Source organism: Acanthaster planci, linkage group LG02 (assembly GCF_054643075.1).
Source record: "Acanthaster planci isolate LZ-2023a linkage group LG02, COTS_SCS, whole genome shotgun sequence".
NCBI classification, from domain to species: Eukaryota; Metazoa; Echinodermata; class Asteroidea; order Valvatida; family Acanthasteridae; genus Acanthaster; species Acanthaster planci.
This window is the reverse complement of record NC_141778.1, coordinates 8572966-8591635: the sequence shown is the minus strand read 5'-3', so window position 1 is coordinate 8591635 and position 18670 is coordinate 8572966. Positions and strand designations below refer to the sequence as shown.

The following is an 18670-nucleotide window of genomic DNA, read 5'->3' as shown; positions in this document are numbered from 1 at the left end:
TTTGCATATGTCAAATTCAACAAAGTTATTTGTGTGCAACATAAAACCCATCCTTTGGGCAGTGTGTCTGTGCCCTTTGACCATCATGGACACTTGTGAAAAATGCTCGAATTTTCTGGATACTTTGGAACGTTGGAAAGTGGGAAGGAAGGGGGCTTGGGCTGAACACCACCTTACAAAGTATTAATGTGCATGATGAAAACTTCATTGTATCTTATCCATTTGGGGCATGTTTTCTCTCTGCAAACTTCAAATTTATTTATTGTGGGCAATATAACTTTTCTTCATTTTGTACATTAGTACTTTACCTTTGCCGTCAACATTTTGCAAGTGTAGCACAAAAATATCTTTTGCCTTATCCTGCAATCCAGCCGGTTTAGAGGAGTGACAGTATCTCTCAATTAACAAGTTCATTGCACGCAGCAGCAAATGCTGCTAAGACAAATGTACGGGTACACAATATAGGCCCTTTGCGACACACCTTTTGAAGCTGCTTCCAAACAACTGTTCAGTTTCAGGAACTCTAGCCAGAAACATGACTATTTCTGTTGACTATTTTACTTACATATTCTTTATTTCTTCAATGCGTCTATAGTGGGACCAATGTTAGCACAGCAGAAAAAGAGGAATCCATAGCAAAATGTTCTGTGATGTTTTGTTCCAGTAACCATGGTAACTGGTTCACAGCCAATTCCTACTAAGCAGGTAAAAAGTTCCTGAGCAATTTTGTTTCTGCTACGATGCTCCATTATATCAAACTAAACCCTTACATTTAAGAAGCCAGCAGAATAATTACTGATCATTTTGTTGGTTTCTAAATAACATTTTTAACAACCCATACCCTTGGTGGAAGAAAAAATCTTTTTTCCAATGGATTTCCCAAAGCTAGTTCCACAGCTTTGTCTCTGAACTTTTAGAACTCTGGCTCAAAACATGTGCTGTGTGCTGCTAAATGGTTAATCTATGGATGAACTCACAGCTTGTCAGTGAAGTCAAGAATTAAAGAGGCCATTTCAAAGACATCATCTCAGGTGTAAGTTTTAGACTATGACCATGGCTCATGACAGCAGTTTGCAAATGACAACAGCCCAATCCACAGGCAACTTTTTGACATGACTATGTCTCATGACAGCAGTTTGCCAATTGTAACAGCCCAAGCCACAGGCAACTTTTTGACATGACTTGGCTCATGACAGCAGTTTGCCAATTGTAAGCCACAGGCAACTTTTTGACATGACTTTGGCTCATGACAGCAGTTTGCCAATCATAACAGCCCAAGCCACAGGCAACTTTTTGACATGACCCTTGGCAGGCAATACTACAGAAAGAGCTACAGAAATAGACGTGAAGTTCCCAGTGTCCCTTTTAGACCAAGAGACTGATTCACCAAGTACATGTAAACAAAACAGAATTAGAGAGCCTTTCCTGGCCTTCAAAGCCACCAGCTTTCCACCAATGTTCACAAAATACCCCAACTTTTACCATAGCTTTGACAAACTGATGTTTGACTCTAGAGCTACAATCTGACAAAAAAAAAGAAACCTTATCTTAGTCTTACATGTTTTAACACAGCTTATTCAATTTTAGTCCTGAGACTGAAAATAGACGAAGTGGGGCCTTGAGGACATGATATTTCCATCCATGAGATTCTTGTGAACAGAACAGCATTATTTTGTCATGGCCCCTGGTCTTGAGTTCATCCTCCATCTCCAGAAACTCCTTGCTCCACCCCTCGAAGAGGGAGGAAAAGGTCAAAAGTGCCATCCCAGTATAAGGAGGAAAAGATTTATCAAATGCCTCTCCAGAGAAAGAAACACTGAAATTACAGTGTGTCCGAGTGCTATTTTCTGACTACGTTGTGTTTGGGTCTGTCAAATTTCGTCATTGGGGCACCCCCTACACCACACGTTCCAATGCCCACTTTTCCTGTGGAACTCTCTGGGGATGCAAAAATACTCTTCTTGGTCATTCCCTTCTTGCTCTTGATAGCCTGAGAGAGGGATAAACAACAAATATATACACTAGGTTATTTCAGGTACTCCTAGGTCTGAAGATAAAAATGTCCAGAAAGTTTCGACTTAAATGCATGTACGTACATATAGGCTGTAACTCACACAATGCTCTACCCTAAGCCTTAAGCTTTTTTGCTAGGCACCTTCCTCAATCCTTCAAAATCCTTTGATTATCTAAACAAAACATTCCGCCTCAGACTAAAATCCTCCAGTCTTTCTTGAACATGCTTCTTGGAAAGGTGCAGCGTGCCCACAACCTCAAACCTTTAAAATCCTCCAGCAATTCCTGTGGTTGCATGTATGTTTAGGCAGTGCCAATCTGCCAATGGTATCCTGGAGCAGCACGGGGGATTTCAAATATTGTGGAAGGTGCTAATTTATGCATAGCTGAGCATAAACAAAACACAAAGTCTAACCCACAACCTTGAAACAACGGATCCCTTTGAATCAGTTATACATTTTAGCCGCAAGAAAGCGAGGAAGCCATGATTTCAAAAATGGACCATGAAGAATACAGCTAAAAGTCACCAGATTTCGAAAATAGGCCAAGAGGAATAGAGCTGGAAGTCACTGGCGAGGCAAAGGTTTCAAAAATGGGCCAAGAGGAATAGAGCTGGAAGTTACAGGCAAAGCAAATATTTCAAAAATGAGCTAAGATGGCACCCGGTTAATTGGCAGGGCCTGACCTCTTGAGGGCTCACTCACCTTGCTGCTGAAGTTTAACCAGCTGTTTTTCTGCTCCTCATGCTTCTGTTCCATCTGCTTCAGTTTTTCCAACTTCTTCTGTGTTTTGCGCTTTTTGTATTCCCGCCGCTTGGCTAAAAGTTCTTTCCTGTGTAATATTTAAAAAAAAACATCGTACTATTGTGTATAACACTGTGCAAAAACTGGAAGAGTCTTTGTTTTCATCCATATATTTCCATTCTGATATCCCCACAAACCGCAAAATGTTATTGTTTTTTGCACAATAATGGCCACTTCTGTCATGTCTGTGCAATGTTTGGTGTAGACCTGAAGCTAAAAACAGATGGGCATCCCTAACGTACTGTGCTTTATTTTTGGCACCTAAAATTTACATAGACCAATCTAAGCCCTGGGTAAGGCTGGAACCCTATCACTTACTTTGACAAGGGTTTGGGGTTTAGGTCAGCCTCGTCTCCCGACCGTTTACTTCCCCTGGCCTGCTCGCTCGGTTTTAACTTGGATATCTGGAGGAAAGAAGCAAAGAAAGATACATCCATAAGGTCATTTACTCAATATACTGTATCAGGAAATAACCAAACAGGAAATGATCACACTTTCCAAATTCTGAGGCTCCATCATTCCAATCTTTGACTCAAGTATGCCAGAAGAGGAGCAAGTAGTTAAGACAAAGCTACCCAACTCACCTGTACAATTTCTGTGTTCCCATACCCTTCAAATGTGACAGTAACAGTACCGTCCATGTGAACTTCATCTATTTTGCCTTCGTAATACCTGGAAACACATCAAAACAGAAAGAAATGATTAAATCTGCTTATGGCCCGTCAAATACTTACTTTAGTCAAATCCCTGGTAGTTTTTTTGGTAAAATATGTCCTTAATCCTCCAAAATTTAACCCAAATATAACACATAATGGAGGGATCTAGCAGAGATATATTTTTAAGTAACAAAATTAATTGGCTACACGTACTGACACTAGATTGTCCTATTCACCCCTATATTGGTCTTAAGGTCTCGTTGATATTACAAGTCTTGCCCTTCAAAAGAGCGGACTTATGAATGCTTAACCCTAACCCTCCTCAATCCTCCAACAGGTGAAGGATTGAGGAGGGTTAGGGTTAATCGTCAGACTATGTAGAAGCATCTTCTGCAAGCAAGTTTCACCTGGGGCTAACACACATCATAGATATGTTCATTCGGAGATCCACGGCACAGAGAAGGATAAATTAAGTTTCTCAGATTGTGCACAATATATTGTGTGGAATAGGTACAACTAGTTTCCACTGGGATGTGCACAAAACCCATAGGATCTATGCACAGGCGTCAGGTGCTCAGGGGCGATAGTGTCAAGCATCAACCTGGCCTTTCACTTTGTCACCTATGAGGGCGCACTTGCGCATGTGCCCATACTCACAGGCCATCCTCGCTGTACAGAGCTTGACAGTTGTCTCCAACACCCCATGACGAGGTTTCTGTCATTTCTTTCTCAACCTCATCCCCCTCACTTTTTGCCCCTGGGCCAGCCTGAATTAGGTCTAGTGTCAGTTCAATGACATCCTGTAAATGACAAAAAAAGGCAACTAACAATATTCATGAACCTCCCACAGCTCAATATTTATTGACTCCTGGCCAGAAAATACTGCTTGGGTAACATATCAAGCATATCAAGCTATGAAATTAGTTGAAGAATTCTTTTTTAAACTATAGTTACATGTAAGAAAAATTAATAACCTGACCTCATACATGTACATAGTGAGGGAAATGTACAGTTTATAAGTTTTTATGAGTGAATTTAAGGAAGACAGGAGTAAATGTAGGAATAACTTGCATGTGAGAGTGTACTTGGACATCACTTGAGATCCTGTGCACAAACTCTGCAACACTGTTGTGAAGATTTCCAAGTACTTTCTACTAAAGGGCTTCCATATTATCCCTAGTTAATTTGATGGTCAATGTATACACTGCAGGGAAACATGAATGATTACTGGGTGTGGAATTCTTCCCCTCAATTAAATGATTCAAAAACCAAGTGCTAACATCACAGCATCCTGACAAAACACAGGCTGATCCGAAACCAACATTTACCTGTAAATCTGCCTTGAGTTTGATGAGTTCTTCATTCTCAGGATCGTTTGTCAAGGCCGCTTCCACCTGAAAAAAAAATTACGAGATATGAAATTTAGAGCCAACATCTTTTAGAAAAACAGAAAAAAACAACCATTTCTTGATTTTTTAGATCTTTTGGTTCAGTCAATTCAATCAAGTTAAATCATTCCCAGGCTAGCATGAACAAAGTAAACTACCTGAACTGAACTCATAGCCAGTGCATGAGTCAACTCCTGCCCACTACATGTAAGTCAAAATGGGTGCATACTCTCAGAATGACCGTGATGGCCTACTATGCCCGTCTTTTCCCCATTGTTCAGTTGAAGGTGAACATTCACTAAGTGATAGGTATCAGCTCCTTGATGATGTTTGCTATCGTCAATTTCACTTCAATTCTAAGTGGCTATTGTTACGGAAACCGTAATGTGACATCCAAATTCTATTGTTATGGAATTGCCCATTACTGTCGTGGCATTACTGTGGCCCAAACAGTCATGACGGTACGCATATTGGTCTGCAATCACTATGTGCCAGGTTCAAGGCCACTAGCCACAAGATTGTTTTTTCATTTTTTCCCCCTTTGTTTTCTTTATTTTCTCAAACAGATCACATACTTATTTCTAATACATATGCATGATTTTCTTTTCTTTCTCGGTAGATTGATACCCCTGGGTGATTTTGTTTAATTGGGAAATAAAGTCTGAGATCCATTCATTGCAGACTGGTATTTCCAATCCCTACGTGGAAGCGCGGCGGCGGACGACGAACCCAAAATTTCTGGGCATTTCTCGTAAGTCAAACTATAGACTAAGGATTGTGAAAGGTGTGTTGACTAGTCTGGTAATCGTCTGCTATCGTGTGTTGACGGTGTGTTGACAGTAGGCCTAATTAGCTAGACCCAAATCGAGTAGGCTTACCCGGTTGGTGGCTACGCACGATGTCGAAAGAGTTCTTTTGAGTACGAAGCAACACAAAATGAATGGAGATGGTAAAAAAAATCTAAGTTCAAATACTGAAATAGAGTGTCCCTATATTCTATAGTTGTATCCAATCAAGATGTATCATTGCAGTGTATAATTTACCTGTTGAAGTTGGGCCCGGTAGGTGGAAAGATTCGTCTGCCAATCTTCGCTTACTTCAGCCATTTTCTTCTGTTTAATCACAGATGTACATGTACATACATGTACACTGTACATGTATTCTGTCCACAGAGTGGCGCCCTCTTTAGACAAAGATTTTCTTGAAGTATCGCCAAGTCTGGCAACCAGACTTGGCCGCGCTGACCGTTAAATTGGATAACACATAATTATCATGCACCATGTGTTAAATTGTTCTACTGCCCTCCATAGCCCTTACAGACGTTACTGAATAGTTTCGTACTTTAGTCGTACTTTATTGCCTGGTGTAACCAAATTAAAGGTGTCATACGGATTCAATCAATGTTTCTTCTTTTGAATGGAAAAATTAGCACTACCCACAACAATAAAAGACGATAAATTCTTTCCGACATCAGACAAGTTTAATATATTTTCCCAAAAGGTTTTATACTGATAATACACAATTTGTTTTTGCCATGAATAGGTATTTAACGAAAAACAAGAGTTCCATTGTTTGAGCTATAATCAAACTATTAAGCAAAATTTAAACGGTTATCATTTCTTTCGTTTTGAGAACATAACTCTTAAAATTGAAGCAGAAATAAACAGCCTTTCCCCAAATGAGTTCACAGCATTTGGGGCTTCGGGTTTCAATTTGTCACAAATAACTTTGACCATGTTTGTACATGTATCCACTACCAAGGGGGTAAAACACATTCTTAATTCGTCAGGATGACATCAAATTGCACTAAGAACAGTTTCAAATCCTTCGGACATATTTTGTTCACTTCACCGAGACTGTTTCAATAGTGGATCTCGAGAAATTTCAGAACTGAACTATGCCTTTAAATTACTGACACTGAAATGGATACAGAACTGGCTGATATAGGGACAATGCAAGTATAGGGATTGCCACATTTTCTCAATGGTTCCTTGCCATGAAAAGGCACTATTACCATGGAGCTATTACATTGTATATACTATTATAATAGCTCCTTGCTATTACCAAGCACCAACTGTAAGGGGTCTACTGTTCAGAAATGTCCAGCAGTTTCTCCACAGTTTGCCTTTGGGAAGGGCAAAATTCAATTGCAGGTTTTTTCTATCAAATCTTCCTAACAAAATAAGGGCAAGGAGCCAATATGGACCAAGAAATTACAACTGTGAATTTTTCAATGAAACATGGCTAATGCATGAGACAATGCAAAATTTAAAAACTTATATGCTATGTTTGAATGCAATAACACAGTAAAATTATTTCACATATTTATACATATGCTTTTTTGGGTGCGGCTATGTACAGTTTGATATGTTATAACATAACAATATTGTGATTAAATTAAATAATCTAGGTAGAAACTCACTTGTCATTATCTGCAGACATTCTCTCATTTTCCAGACATTTGAAAAGCAATGCCATGCAATATTTGAGCTTGTTGAAACACCTAGCCAATAGTGGTGCCATCACATTGCTTAATTTTGCAACGTACATGTTATCTGATCCGTGACCAATCCACATAATTATGCAGTGTGTTGAAAGAGAATGTAAGTTTACTATCAATTAAAAACCAAAGTGACCTCACGTGAACTGGCCAATAACTACTATTAATAAGTGTTTTATAGTCGTCAAATAAGGTACCAACTAAACTTTTTGACTGATGTTTATTAATGCATTGCCTGAATAGGCTTTTAGGCAATTGGAAACATGACATCATTTCAGCCTGATTTCTTTGGGGTTAGCGCATCATCTGAAATGAAGAATTGGCAATGTTTTAAGGCAACAAGCTTTAGTGTACATATTTAATGAAGTCTTGTCCCCCATGGCAACCTCTGTTATAATGCTTCCCTTCACCAGTGGCAAAGTAACCAATGGGATTTGGAGACACAAGCACGAGACTACACGTATTTCCAAGAACAGATTAAAAGACACTGACTTCTGTCCTTGCATATGAACTGTGTAGAATAAGCAAAAACATGGCATCCATAATTTTAAATGTCTGCAACTTTTTGGGAACAAATTATTTTCTATGATTAGTTCTTCTAGAATGTCTCTTTATCAATATAATTATGCCAGCGGTCAGCACAGTAACACACAACTTGACAGAGAATACATGACATCTGTGTTATGTACAAAATATGAAGCTGCGTTGCTAAGTTACAGTTCTAAATGTAAAGGAATTTTTTTCCATCAGCTTAGAATTTGTTCCAATTTGAATTTCTTTACATATACAAATTTGAAGCGCAAAGTTAATTAAAATCACCATCCAAACCACGTTCAGTAGTTATTCCTCTTGAACATAGCTACCGAGCAACGCAACTAGGTTGAAACTCATGTTACCATAGCAAGCACAAGACCTACATACAGATGGGTATTGCTGAAATCTTCCCAGGTTTTGAGATGGCACGTCTTGATTATGGGCCAAATACAAGTTTTTCTGCCAGGCAAAAATTGTGGGGAACCAATTTACTGCAGTGTGCATGTTACAATCCTTTGCCCAGTAACAAGTCAAAATATGCAGGTTTTGCTTGCAAAAGTTTGTTCAAATCAAATAAAGCTGGCTGACCACTTTTAGGGGGGTGTATCAAAAGTTAGAATGCTATAGAACATTCCAATCAATCCTCAGTGTTCAATAGGAATAGGAACATCTGGCTTCTGAGACGATCCCTAAAAGAATGGGCCCAAAGCCCCAAAACTAATTTCCTCAGAGCTGCAAAACTGGTCAACGTTCTTTGATGAAAATGGCCTGAATTACTGCTTAGCCAGCTTTAATGGAAAAAATGTACATGACAATCTACACTCATTACACACAATTTCTGTCCAGTTGTCTTTCTGGTTAGCAATTTTATGTGTTTATCAGCTCTTTGGAGTACAGCTACTGGCAGCTCTGGGCCCATCTTCAGAATTGGACGAAGCTGGGAACAGTGCTCAGCAAGTCGGCAGGCAAAAAAAAACTGAGAACCATGCATGAGCTACATGTATGTATATAACAGGTCAGTTTGTTTGGGATCCGTTTTATTTTCAGAGCAGATATTTTCCATACTCAAATTTCTGAGCTTGCTAGTTGTGTGAAAATGGGTTCAGTTTCTAACCGGTATGCCAAGCCAGTTGCAGATCACATTAACATGGATTGCTGCTGCTGATGGTGCTGCTGAGGCGGGTGAACGCCCATGGGTGGGGGAGGCTGCGGGCCAGCCGGTACCCCGCTGTAGTTCTGCTGCATGACGGGTGGGCCCTGTACACCTGCTGGCACGCTGCTCTGGACACTGAAGGAGGTGGAGGTGTTGCCACCCATCGGGTGCATGGAGTTCTGGGGCGGCGCTTGGTAGGGGGCCATGTTGCCCTGGGCCATGGGTGCAGGCTGGGTCTGGTAGGGCTGCTGGGCACTGTGACGGGGAGCGAGAGAATTGAGGATTAATCTAAGGAAATCCAGCCTCTCCTGAAAGCCAACAAAGCTCAGTCTCAGAATAAGCCAGTCTCTTAACCACTGCACCTTTCATTGGCACACATTACTCCTGGTTGTAACCAAGTATGTTAGACCAAGCTCATATTTGTTCATGGAGGGTTTCCCCTGCTCAGGCCAGTTTCTAAATAACTCACAAATGAGACCTCCCAGTATACCCTGTGACTATTTCCTCATTTTGCTGGAGCAGGTATGAACAAACTACAATTGACTTACTGTGAGTACATGGCCTGTCCAGGTTGTGCCATTGTCATGGGGTGGTTTCCTTGCGTCATCATCCCTCCAGGTACCTGCCCCTGCGGCATGGCCATCTCACCCCCTTGCTGCATAATGGGCTGACCCATCTGACCTTGTACCCCAGGGGGTGCGTACATACCCTGTGGGGGTGCACCGTACTGCAAAAAGAATGTCACAAAAGAGTAGTTATGTTGATTTAAAAAATGAATAAAAGCCTTATTAAAATGGCCACATCTTTCTGATGTACAGTGGCCAAATCCCACTTCTCTAATTGATCAAAAGTTGTCATTCCATTTCAGGGTTTGGCCATGTGTGCATTCAACCCCATATCCTGCCATGCTTTTCCTAGTCATGATGTAACACAAGCCACACACTCTTACAACCTCACCACACCCTCCTCATGCTGACCACACCCCTACTTCTATAGCCTAGAATCCAAACGCCCCACCCACTCTACTCACCGGCACCTCGCCGTATCCTGGCATGCCCGGCCCGGCCACGCCCGGCTGGTATTGCCTGGCCACGCCCTGCTGTGGCATATTCATGGTCTTGAGTGAGTACCCGTAGACTGGTGCTTCCTTCATGAGCCCATGGTACATGGAGAAAGCGTCCATCAGCTTGGCATTGAGGGCCGTTAAATCCATGTGCTCCCGGTCCACTCCTTCCAGTTCTTGATCAATGAGTGGGTTCATTCTCTTACAGGTGTCTGCAATTCAGACAAATACACAAGCACTTTCAAATGTAATCACGAGTACTTTGAAAGTAGTTTCAAGTACTTTCAACAATCATAAAGGGGGGCAATAAGAACGGAATTGCTTTATTAAGGTTCATACAAATAGCTTGTGGGTAATATAGACTGATAATGGAGTACCTGTGATAAACTTGTGAAGTCCTTGTTAGTACCTGTGGGAGTCAATTGGGAGTACCTGCGAAATACTTGACTACAAAACTGCTCTTGCCATCTTATACCAGTGGTGGCTTAAATTGATGATGGGGCACTTGTGACACATGAGATGACTTGCCAAGTACTTGTGAAGACTTGTGGAGTACTTGTGAAGCAGCTTCAAGTACTACTGAAGAAATGTTAACTACTTGACTACAGCACTGTTTCTCCGTTCCAACACCAGTTGAAGACTTGCCAAGCACTTGTGAAGCTAAAGTAAGAAAACAGTGGGGTACTCGACTGCAAAAATTCTTACCTTCTAGCACCAACATCTCTTGTGTGTCTGGTCTCTGCTCAGTGGGGTCTGCATTCTGCAGCATATCCAGACACTGATCCATCTGACCCTCATCAATCTCCACCACCTCGGGGGTCATAGCCTCAATTGTCCTCACCTCCACCGACTCGTCAAATGACACTTTCTTCTCCCTTTCCCTAATGTCTGCATTGAACAAAACGTAAATTGGACTGAAGTTGGACCCAGCATGACTTACATAAACCTGCAATCCCTCAACACATGAAAGCCCTTAGCTCTGCTCTTTCGATATTTATCCACTGAAATCTGGGTTATGTTTTCCTTAGTCTATTTTGGAGCCAACTCCACCTCAACATCCACAAACCTGCATCCGTCTCAGCAGTTAAATCGGCAGTGACAAAGTTTGATGGAAACAACCCGGTGCCTCGAAAGTTCTCTCCCTTCCACCAATTGGCGTCACTGGACACACACAAGTTGGGGAGAAACGAGAAGAAAGTGCTGATTATGCTATGCAATCTGACGTACAGTATCAAAGGCTGGTTTATGCCCAAACGTGAATTCAAATATAACATTTTGCTATTGCTGCAAATATGCAATAGTTGCAAACGCTGTTATTCCGGTGGTTTTACTGGGAATGTTCAAGATCTCAGATACACTTTTGCATCTAGATTTTTATGAAGTATGCACAAGCCTTCACCCTTAAAATGTTTCCAAAGTGCATGTTCCCTGCAAAAGAAAGAATTGAAGACAGTGAATGGAACACACTCCAGGTGTTGTTAATGTTCTAAAAGTGGTTTATGTAATGTTGTATATTTGCACATAAGTACCGTGCATGTAAAGTTCACTTTGGAGCCAGATTACGCATGGACTGTACAGGCATACGGAAGAGGGCATTAACTGTTTGAATTTATTTTCTTTTTCCTTATGACAGGACTGGGACTTTAATAGATAAAGAAAATGTTCTTTAGATATTCATGCAGTTTTGTCTATATTTGCGAATCTTAATTGTAGGATGGGTGTGGTTTTTACCGAAACCTTGTTCATGAGAAGGGAAGTTCAAGTTTACAAACCTTATTTTTGTTTGCTTCTTGTGGTGTGGAGACTACATTGTGACGTTCTTTAGTGAACAGTTGATTTATTGACAATTTCATCTTATTTTGGGGAATTTCTGATTCTGGAAATCTGGTTTTGCCGTTGTTCAATATATACTTGAAAACTGTCCCCTTCCCCCCTTCCCGTAGAGTTTGACAGCAACTGAAACTTACTTTGCGACATGACACCACAACATTAATTTTCCGTCTTTAAAACCCTCTCAGGCATTGCATACAAAGCATACAGCCAGCCAGTGTGGCATGTACATTCTGTGGCATGTACATTCTGTAGCAAAACTGCAACATATGAATGAACCAGAGGATTACACTCGACACTGACCTATGCTTTCCTTTTGGATTTTACTGGCATTATCACAACTGAAAAGGCGTTTTCAAATTAACATGCTGTGAAGATGCTGTTGACAAAGGTTTTCCACACTTCAAGGTTGATGAAAATGCTCATCTAACATGTCTTAACAATGTTCTCATCTTAACAATGCTTGCACACGTATTAAGTAAGTTTTCTTTCACAGAAATGTGTACGTTTTTGATGAGACTAAAGAAATATGCTTGCTGTAAGCGTGATCTTGTCTCAATTAACCTCAATGTTCGTATTAATCGTGTTTGACTGTACATGTATATTACATATCTAATATACTACATATATTTTACAGAATTTGACGCCAACCATTACCTGTCATCTAAGACACTGATTAGTTCTCCAGCTTTGAAGGTTAGCTCATTGTCTTCCGCTGCCTCAAAGTCGTAGAGTGCTTTGACTTTTCGGGACTCCCGCCGCGTTGTGGTGGCAGACGCAGTAGGCGTTACGCTGGCGTAAAGATTTGCAGAGGGGTAGAGGGTGCTGGTTTTGGCTTTTTCCTCTTGCAGCGAGAGCTGGATTGCTGCAAAAAGGATATATAAGACTCCATCAGTAATGATGTCACATTTGCACAGATCGTTACAAGTACTTGACAAGTTTACCGCCCCTGTTTACAAGGCTATGAGATCAATCTTATTCAGTGGTTTGAGATCAGCTCAATCTCCGCTTTAGCCTCAAGGTAACATTTATACTTCTGGGTAGAGGGAGGCTCTAAGAGTAATAAGCCTTCCTCCAGCACCATGACACTATCGGAATTCAAGGAGGTATTTACCAGTGTAACCACTGGACCATGGTACTCTAGACTAGAAGCCCTGCCTGCAGAAATACACCTCACATAAATGAAATTTATACAAGAAAATACCGACACACAAATTGAAACAACTGTCCAAATAAGCTTTGGGTGTAATTTTTGTCTTCCCATGACACATTTCTCGGTGTCATTTCCAAGAAGAAACTTATAAGAATAGAAAAAAATTAACTCGGATTATATTTGGCAAGATCCTCACAGGGATTTCGTAAGTATAACACATTTCAGGGCTCGAAATTGGGCTAATCATCATGACAGCAAGTACTTGCTCCCTAGACAGCTGCATTTGCGGTTTTACAGGAGCAAGTAGCTCCCATACAATATTAAAGGCATAGTGTATGCTCAAGAAAAAAAGCAAAGACCCCCATCCTTGCTGTTGCTTTTGTTTAAATTAATGACACTTACGGCTTAGACTTTGGAAGATATTAAAGTCTCGATGGAGTTGTTATTTTTGTGGGTAGCTCCCGACGTACATCTAGTAGTGAGTATGCAACCAACTGGTACCTCAAACATGTGCTTAGCGACGTTATGCAAAAAGTCGGGCACTGGGCCTTTATAACGTGCATATGCACAAAGACATAAAAGGGAACTAACTGCAGCAATGGAGCATTTTTTAAACAAGTGGATTAGGCTGAGACTTTTGTTTCGCTGGTTCCAGCTATTTTGGAGCATGGTTCAAAACCACATGTTCAAACTATGACTGGAACCAGCAAACTGAAGTCTAAGCCAAATCCACTCGTTTGGCTTGAATTTACACACAAGGGGCCAGTTTCCATACAGTCATGACACTGGCCATGGGTATGTGTGTACGTTCATGTGTGTGCATGGATCGCATGCGAGACTGCGGCGCGCGCTCGGTGACATTGTGAACAAAATTGTACCATGTTATGGTTCCATGACAAGGCTGATCCGAAGTGAAGTCAAAAAGTTCAGGTATTTTTCATGACAAAAGTAGAAACAAACGGTAAAAAATGTTCAAGTACATGGAATCAAACGGGCGTAAGTACTTGTGCCCATCATTATGATTTACGGGCACATTTCTGAGACACACAGGTGCATTTTAGCTACCTGTGCCCGTTAATTTCAAGCCCTGCATTCTGCCTGAAATCTGGCAGTACCCAAAACACAGCCATAAAAATACCATGTTAGTGATCCTTCACGACTGTTCTTAACAACATGTGCTCAAATGCTTTCAACATCGTTGGAACTTTCCATGAGTGAACAGTGTTAGTGTGCTCATGCTTATTCACAGAAATGCGCATGCAAATGCTTCAACAACATCCATATCTCAAAATGCACCAAGACGTAGCATAAAAATAAAAAAAATCTGGGATTACCCTTTGCAATGTCGTCTTCCTCTTGTCGTGACGATGCTGGAACAGGATTGCTAGCTGGGGGTGGCTTTGAGGGCTGAAAAAAGAGAAAAGATTTATCCAATGATGGGAGGTTTGCCAACATCAAGGTCACATGACTCAAGTCTTGAGGTCAGCATACACAAGATGGGAACGGGATGCTGAACTGATTTCTTTGCTTCCAAGAATGGTCTGCTGTACCGCTCAGAATTCTTCTTTTTTTTACCTGTGAAGCTGTGTGAGCCACTGAAGGGAAATCGTACCCTTCTGCTTTAAGGCTGTCATACAACTGAACCATCAAACTGCAAGGAAAAAAGAAAGATTATTTATGAGAATTTACCCCCACAATGGAATTCACAACACCCTGATGATTGTATCTAAACGAATCCAGCAGCAAGAGAAAATACTTTTGTTCTGTGCTGGATTTGATGACCTGAAAGAAGTATTTATTGTGGCTGGATTTTGTTTTTGTTGGCTCTAGCAAGTAACCAATTGCTTGGTCCAAATAGAGGAAACAACTGTTGGAGAAATACATGTATGACGTACATGTAGCAAATACCCCAACTTGAAAATAAAGAGTTGTTTTCTTACTTGAGTTGTGGGTCATTCTTGAACTCCTCTGCCCATTCTTTGATTAGCCCTCTCATCTTCTCAGATACTTTGTGACTACCCTAAAAGAGCACGGGAAGAAAGCCTACCAATTAAAGCAATCCTTCTTCTACAACCTCCAGGGCCATGCCTTAACAATGTTGCAATCAAAAGCCCTTGGAAATCTAAGAAAATACAATTATTCAACAGAAATTAACTCCAATGTGGGATAACAAGCTCAAATCCTTACTTGAATCAAACTTTGATTCTGGCCCATATCTAAACATTTTCCTCTAACAAAATGCGTTTATAATTTGTACACATTCCTATGAAATACAATGAGCACTGTTTCCACACAGGTTTGGATTCAAGCATGAGTCAAGGCACCCGCAACCATCGACTTCATGTGGCTGTCATGGGTAAGCTGCAAGTACCCTCTGCTGTTAACCCACAATGCCATGCAGGCTGCAGTTGTAATCTTTGGCTGGTTCTAAAGTTGGCCTTCATGGCTATGGCTACACCTACATGTATATGTATCACTGACACATGTCCTGTGCATAAGCATCCAGCCAAGACCTAGACCTAACTCCAGACCAAGGATTCATGATGTATCCTTTGTCCACTTGATCAGCTGACATCATACCTTGCTGACAACATTCCTGGCTTCTGTCATAAAATCCCGGGTGCACAACTCCAAGTGGAACGTCTTGCCGCAGTTACTGACACAAGCCCCTAGTAGCTATAAGGGGAAAAAAGGATTTTTATTACCTGTTATAAATCATCACTTCATTGCTACTGCGAGAATGTTGTAATTAAACATGTACAGTCGCGCAACATCAAGGTTAAGATGTCGATCTTTTTTGCGGTCTTTTTTTGCAATCTTTTTCGGTGCACCGTGCTGAAATGTCCAAAACGCCAGGCAAAAAAATGTGTTGCCGAAAACAGGTGCTTGCCCATCGGGCTTGCAGCCTCGAACATTTGGTTGCCCGAGAAAATATTTTGGTTGTCCCGGGACGTCGAACTACCGATTCTACGAGCTTTGAAGATCTTTATTAATCTTCCACAATCCTTTAATAATTGTGCTGGAAAAGGGCACATTCTTTGCACTACAAATTTCAAGGAGCTTCAAGGCCCAAATAAACTAATAGCGACTTTTTTCTCTACTTTCCTCCATCATGCAGAATCGTCCAATCCCTCCTGGCATATTTTGAAGGATCTCAAAGGGTTGGGGTCGATCCACCAGAATTGAGCTGATGTATTTTAGCTTGGCCTAGTGGGTGGGGTGGAGGGGGGTATGGGAAGGGGAAATACATGTATACTCACTGTGAGTGCTTGTGTGCATACTTGGGTGACTGGGTGTCTGACTCTTTTTATAATCGACTTTAAGACATCTTTAGCTCTGCAGCAAGAGGAATAATGACAGATTAAGTTACCCTGCACAGCCCTAGGCTGCCAAGTGTTCTTCCGTTGCTCATTTTAATCAGTCACTGTGCAGCTTTAGGCAACTTCATGCTTATTTTTCTATTCAAATAACTTAAACTAGGTTGCGAAATACAGGCCCCACTCGTTTCAAAAGGCACAAAAATAAATGCCAAAAAATACTTTGCAAGGTAAAAATCTCAAATATTGTCACACAATAACAGGTAATTGAAAGTTAATTGGATGATATGCAAAGGTATTTCTGAGAAACATTCTAAGATGGGCAATTTGCTTCTTCATGCTGATTAGAACTTGCACGAAAATTAGAAGACAAAACATCTGCCATTCAACCGATTGATAAATCCAACCAAAATTGGAAAGGGAACAACAATATAAATAGAAAAATGTGGTACAGAAGTTTAGGTCTCTCATTTGAAATACTGCAGATTTCTCTTAAGGCACATGTAAGTGACCCACAGACCTCGTCCAAGTGGTAAGTCCTTTATTAGCAGTGTACATGTACGTGTACATTCATAATCATATAGAACTGCATTGTACATGTACATATCCTGCATTTGGGTTTCACATGTGGCCCTGGAAAAGTGTTCTGAAAAGTAGAATACTGAAAACAGAAAGACTTACGCTTGCGGCTGACCGGTGACTCGATCACATATGTCCATGATAAGGCCCCAGTCCTCGCTGGTGTTGGCCTCATTTGTGACTTTTTCTGTTCACCGAGATGAGGAAAGCAAAGTAAAGAGAGTGATTTTCATCAGGACCACAAGTTGGTTCATTGCAAGATGTCAGCCAGCACGGGTGTCACAAGGGACAGGGGGCAACCCAGGGAAAAATTTGAAAGTAAACCAGGGGCCAAAGCAAAAGAAATGGGGGGAAAAGATGAAAGGGGACTGAAAATCAACATTCAATTTTTGTTTGAAAAAACCTCAAATTGACTCCCTCCCACTGCTACATGTTATTATTTTTCAGTTCTTAGCTGATGAGTGCAATATCCCCCTTGGAAATTCCCCAAATTTCCCCTCCCCTGAGAAAAAACACATCCCTATCCCCTTCTCCCCCCCCCAGAATCTCCTTGTCACCCATGTCAGCAAAGGTGGTTTTCTTGGCATCAACTGAAAATGTTGTTTGCCATTTTGAATCAATGGCTATTACATGTGCCTACATGTACACGCCAGTTGGACTTGCTTTCTTTTCTCATTTCAAAGGACTTAATAAACTGTGCATACATTATACTACATGTATAGCATGCAACCATAAAGTTTGTAACATTTTTGATCCCCAAAATTCTGAAATAAGGTGCACATGTACATGTAAATACATATACATGTACTTATAAAAATGGTGTAAAATCACTGCAGTGTAATATGTGCTGAGTACATGTATTTTCTTGTACTTTTGACCTTGAAGTAGCGACACATTTTCATATGACTGTGTGTAGCCTAGAGTACAAGTGCAAAGTATGAGTCACCACTAAGCCAACAAACCGGCCTAGTCATAACAATGTGACATGACAATCTGTGATTTTCCTCCCAATTGTTAATTTTAACTTAATAAAGAGAAAAACTAAACAAGTCCCATGCAATAGTGCTTTTTGAGACCTTTGAACTTCAAAAGATGTTGTTCATGGTATGTGGCCTGCCAAAGCAAGCCCTGGCCTATATGTAATGCCAACCCAAAACATGATCTGTCTCTTTTTGGTTTAAAGACAACTGCCACCAATTCAAAGTGTTTTCACAGCTCTAACCGACCATATCAGCGCGACATGCGTCCTCGTCAAAGGTCGGGCAACTGACAATTTACTCAGACGCCTGCACACTTTAAACGAAGGGATATGCAGTGAAGGGCAAAGTAAATCTGTTTTCTTTCGTCCTAACGTCCTCTGTTCCACAACAATGCCAACTGTACACCATCACGGTGATGAGTGGCTTAGTAGTAGTACGACACAAGACAGTGAAATAAGCTCAAACTTCTCTGCTAACATTGCCCTCAAAACCCGGTTTGCGTTTCCTAAAATGTTTTTACAAGTTGGGTATAAATTTATGAGGGTATACTTTCAAGAAACAACTTACCAACATCTTGATCAAAGGGTGAGGAACCTCCAAAAAGCGGCATTTTATTTTAACAATAATGAATTCTCAACCAACACACTGAGTGCTGTGCTGCTGCGATCCTTGTGCGCATGACAAGTCATCTCCTTTTAACA

General features: G+C 40.9%; 2 protein-coding genes across 2 annotated transcripts; both read right to left on the bottom strand.

The window, feature by feature from the left end:
• Positions 1-542: 542 nt before the first annotated feature.
• Positions 543-6044, bottom strand: LOC110979534 (survival of motor neuron-related-splicing factor 30-like). Its single transcript, XM_022235400.2, has 7 exons — positions 5904-6044; positions 4801-4866; positions 4130-4272; positions 3401-3488; positions 3135-3220; positions 2718-2844; positions 543-1990 (listed from the first exon to the last, which is right to left on the bottom strand). Exons 1-7 carry the CDS (start codon positions 6015-6017, stop codon positions 1841-1843), a joined length of 774 nt encoding a protein of 257 aa, XP_022091092.2. The 5' UTR covers positions 6018-6044; the 3' UTR covers positions 543-1840.
• A 274-nt stretch (positions 6045-6318) lies between these two features.
• stam (signal transducing adaptor molecule) lies at positions 6319-18630 on the bottom strand. The gene is made up of 13 exons (XM_022235384.2): positions 18537-18630; positions 17092-17176; positions 16354-16429; positions 15674-15769; positions 15034-15113; positions 14669-14744; positions 14428-14500; positions 12598-12805; positions 11177-11271; positions 10816-10998; positions 10078-10322; positions 9596-9774; positions 6319-9302 (listed from the first exon to the last, which is right to left on the bottom strand). Exons 1-13 carry the CDS (start codon positions 18577-18579, stop codon positions 9032-9034), a joined length of 1710 nt encoding a protein of 569 aa, XP_022091076.2. The 5' UTR covers positions 18580-18630; the 3' UTR covers positions 6319-9031.
• Between the last annotated feature and the right edge of the window lie 40 nt (positions 18631-18670).

Bases quoted from the DNA above. Each gene is read 5' to 3' on its own strand.
- LOC110979534 (XM_022235400.2), bottom strand. From the start codon at position 6,017: ATGTACAGTGTACATGTATGTACATGTACATCTGTGATTAAACAGAAG. The intron at 4,867-5,903 runs GTAAATTATACA...TTTTTTTTTCAG, and splicing joins ACCGGGCCCAACTTCAACAG to GTGGAAGCGGCCTTGACAAA. The intron at 1,991-2,717 runs GTGAGTGAGCCC...TCCCTCTCTCAG, and splicing joins GGTTAAACTTCAGCAGCAAG to GCTATCAAGAGCAAGAAGGG.
- stam (XM_022235384.2), bottom strand. From the start codon at position 18,579: ATGCCGCTTTTTGGAGGTTCCTCACCCTTTGATCAAGATGTTG. The intron at 15,114-15,673 runs GTATGATGTCAG...GTGCTCTTTTAG, and splicing joins CCAGGAATGTTGTCAGCAAG to GGTAGTCACAAAGTATCTGA. The intron at 10,323-10,815 runs GTAAGAATTTTT...TCTGAATTGCAG, and splicing joins AGAGATGTTGGTGCTAGAAG to ACACCTGTAAGAGAATGAAC.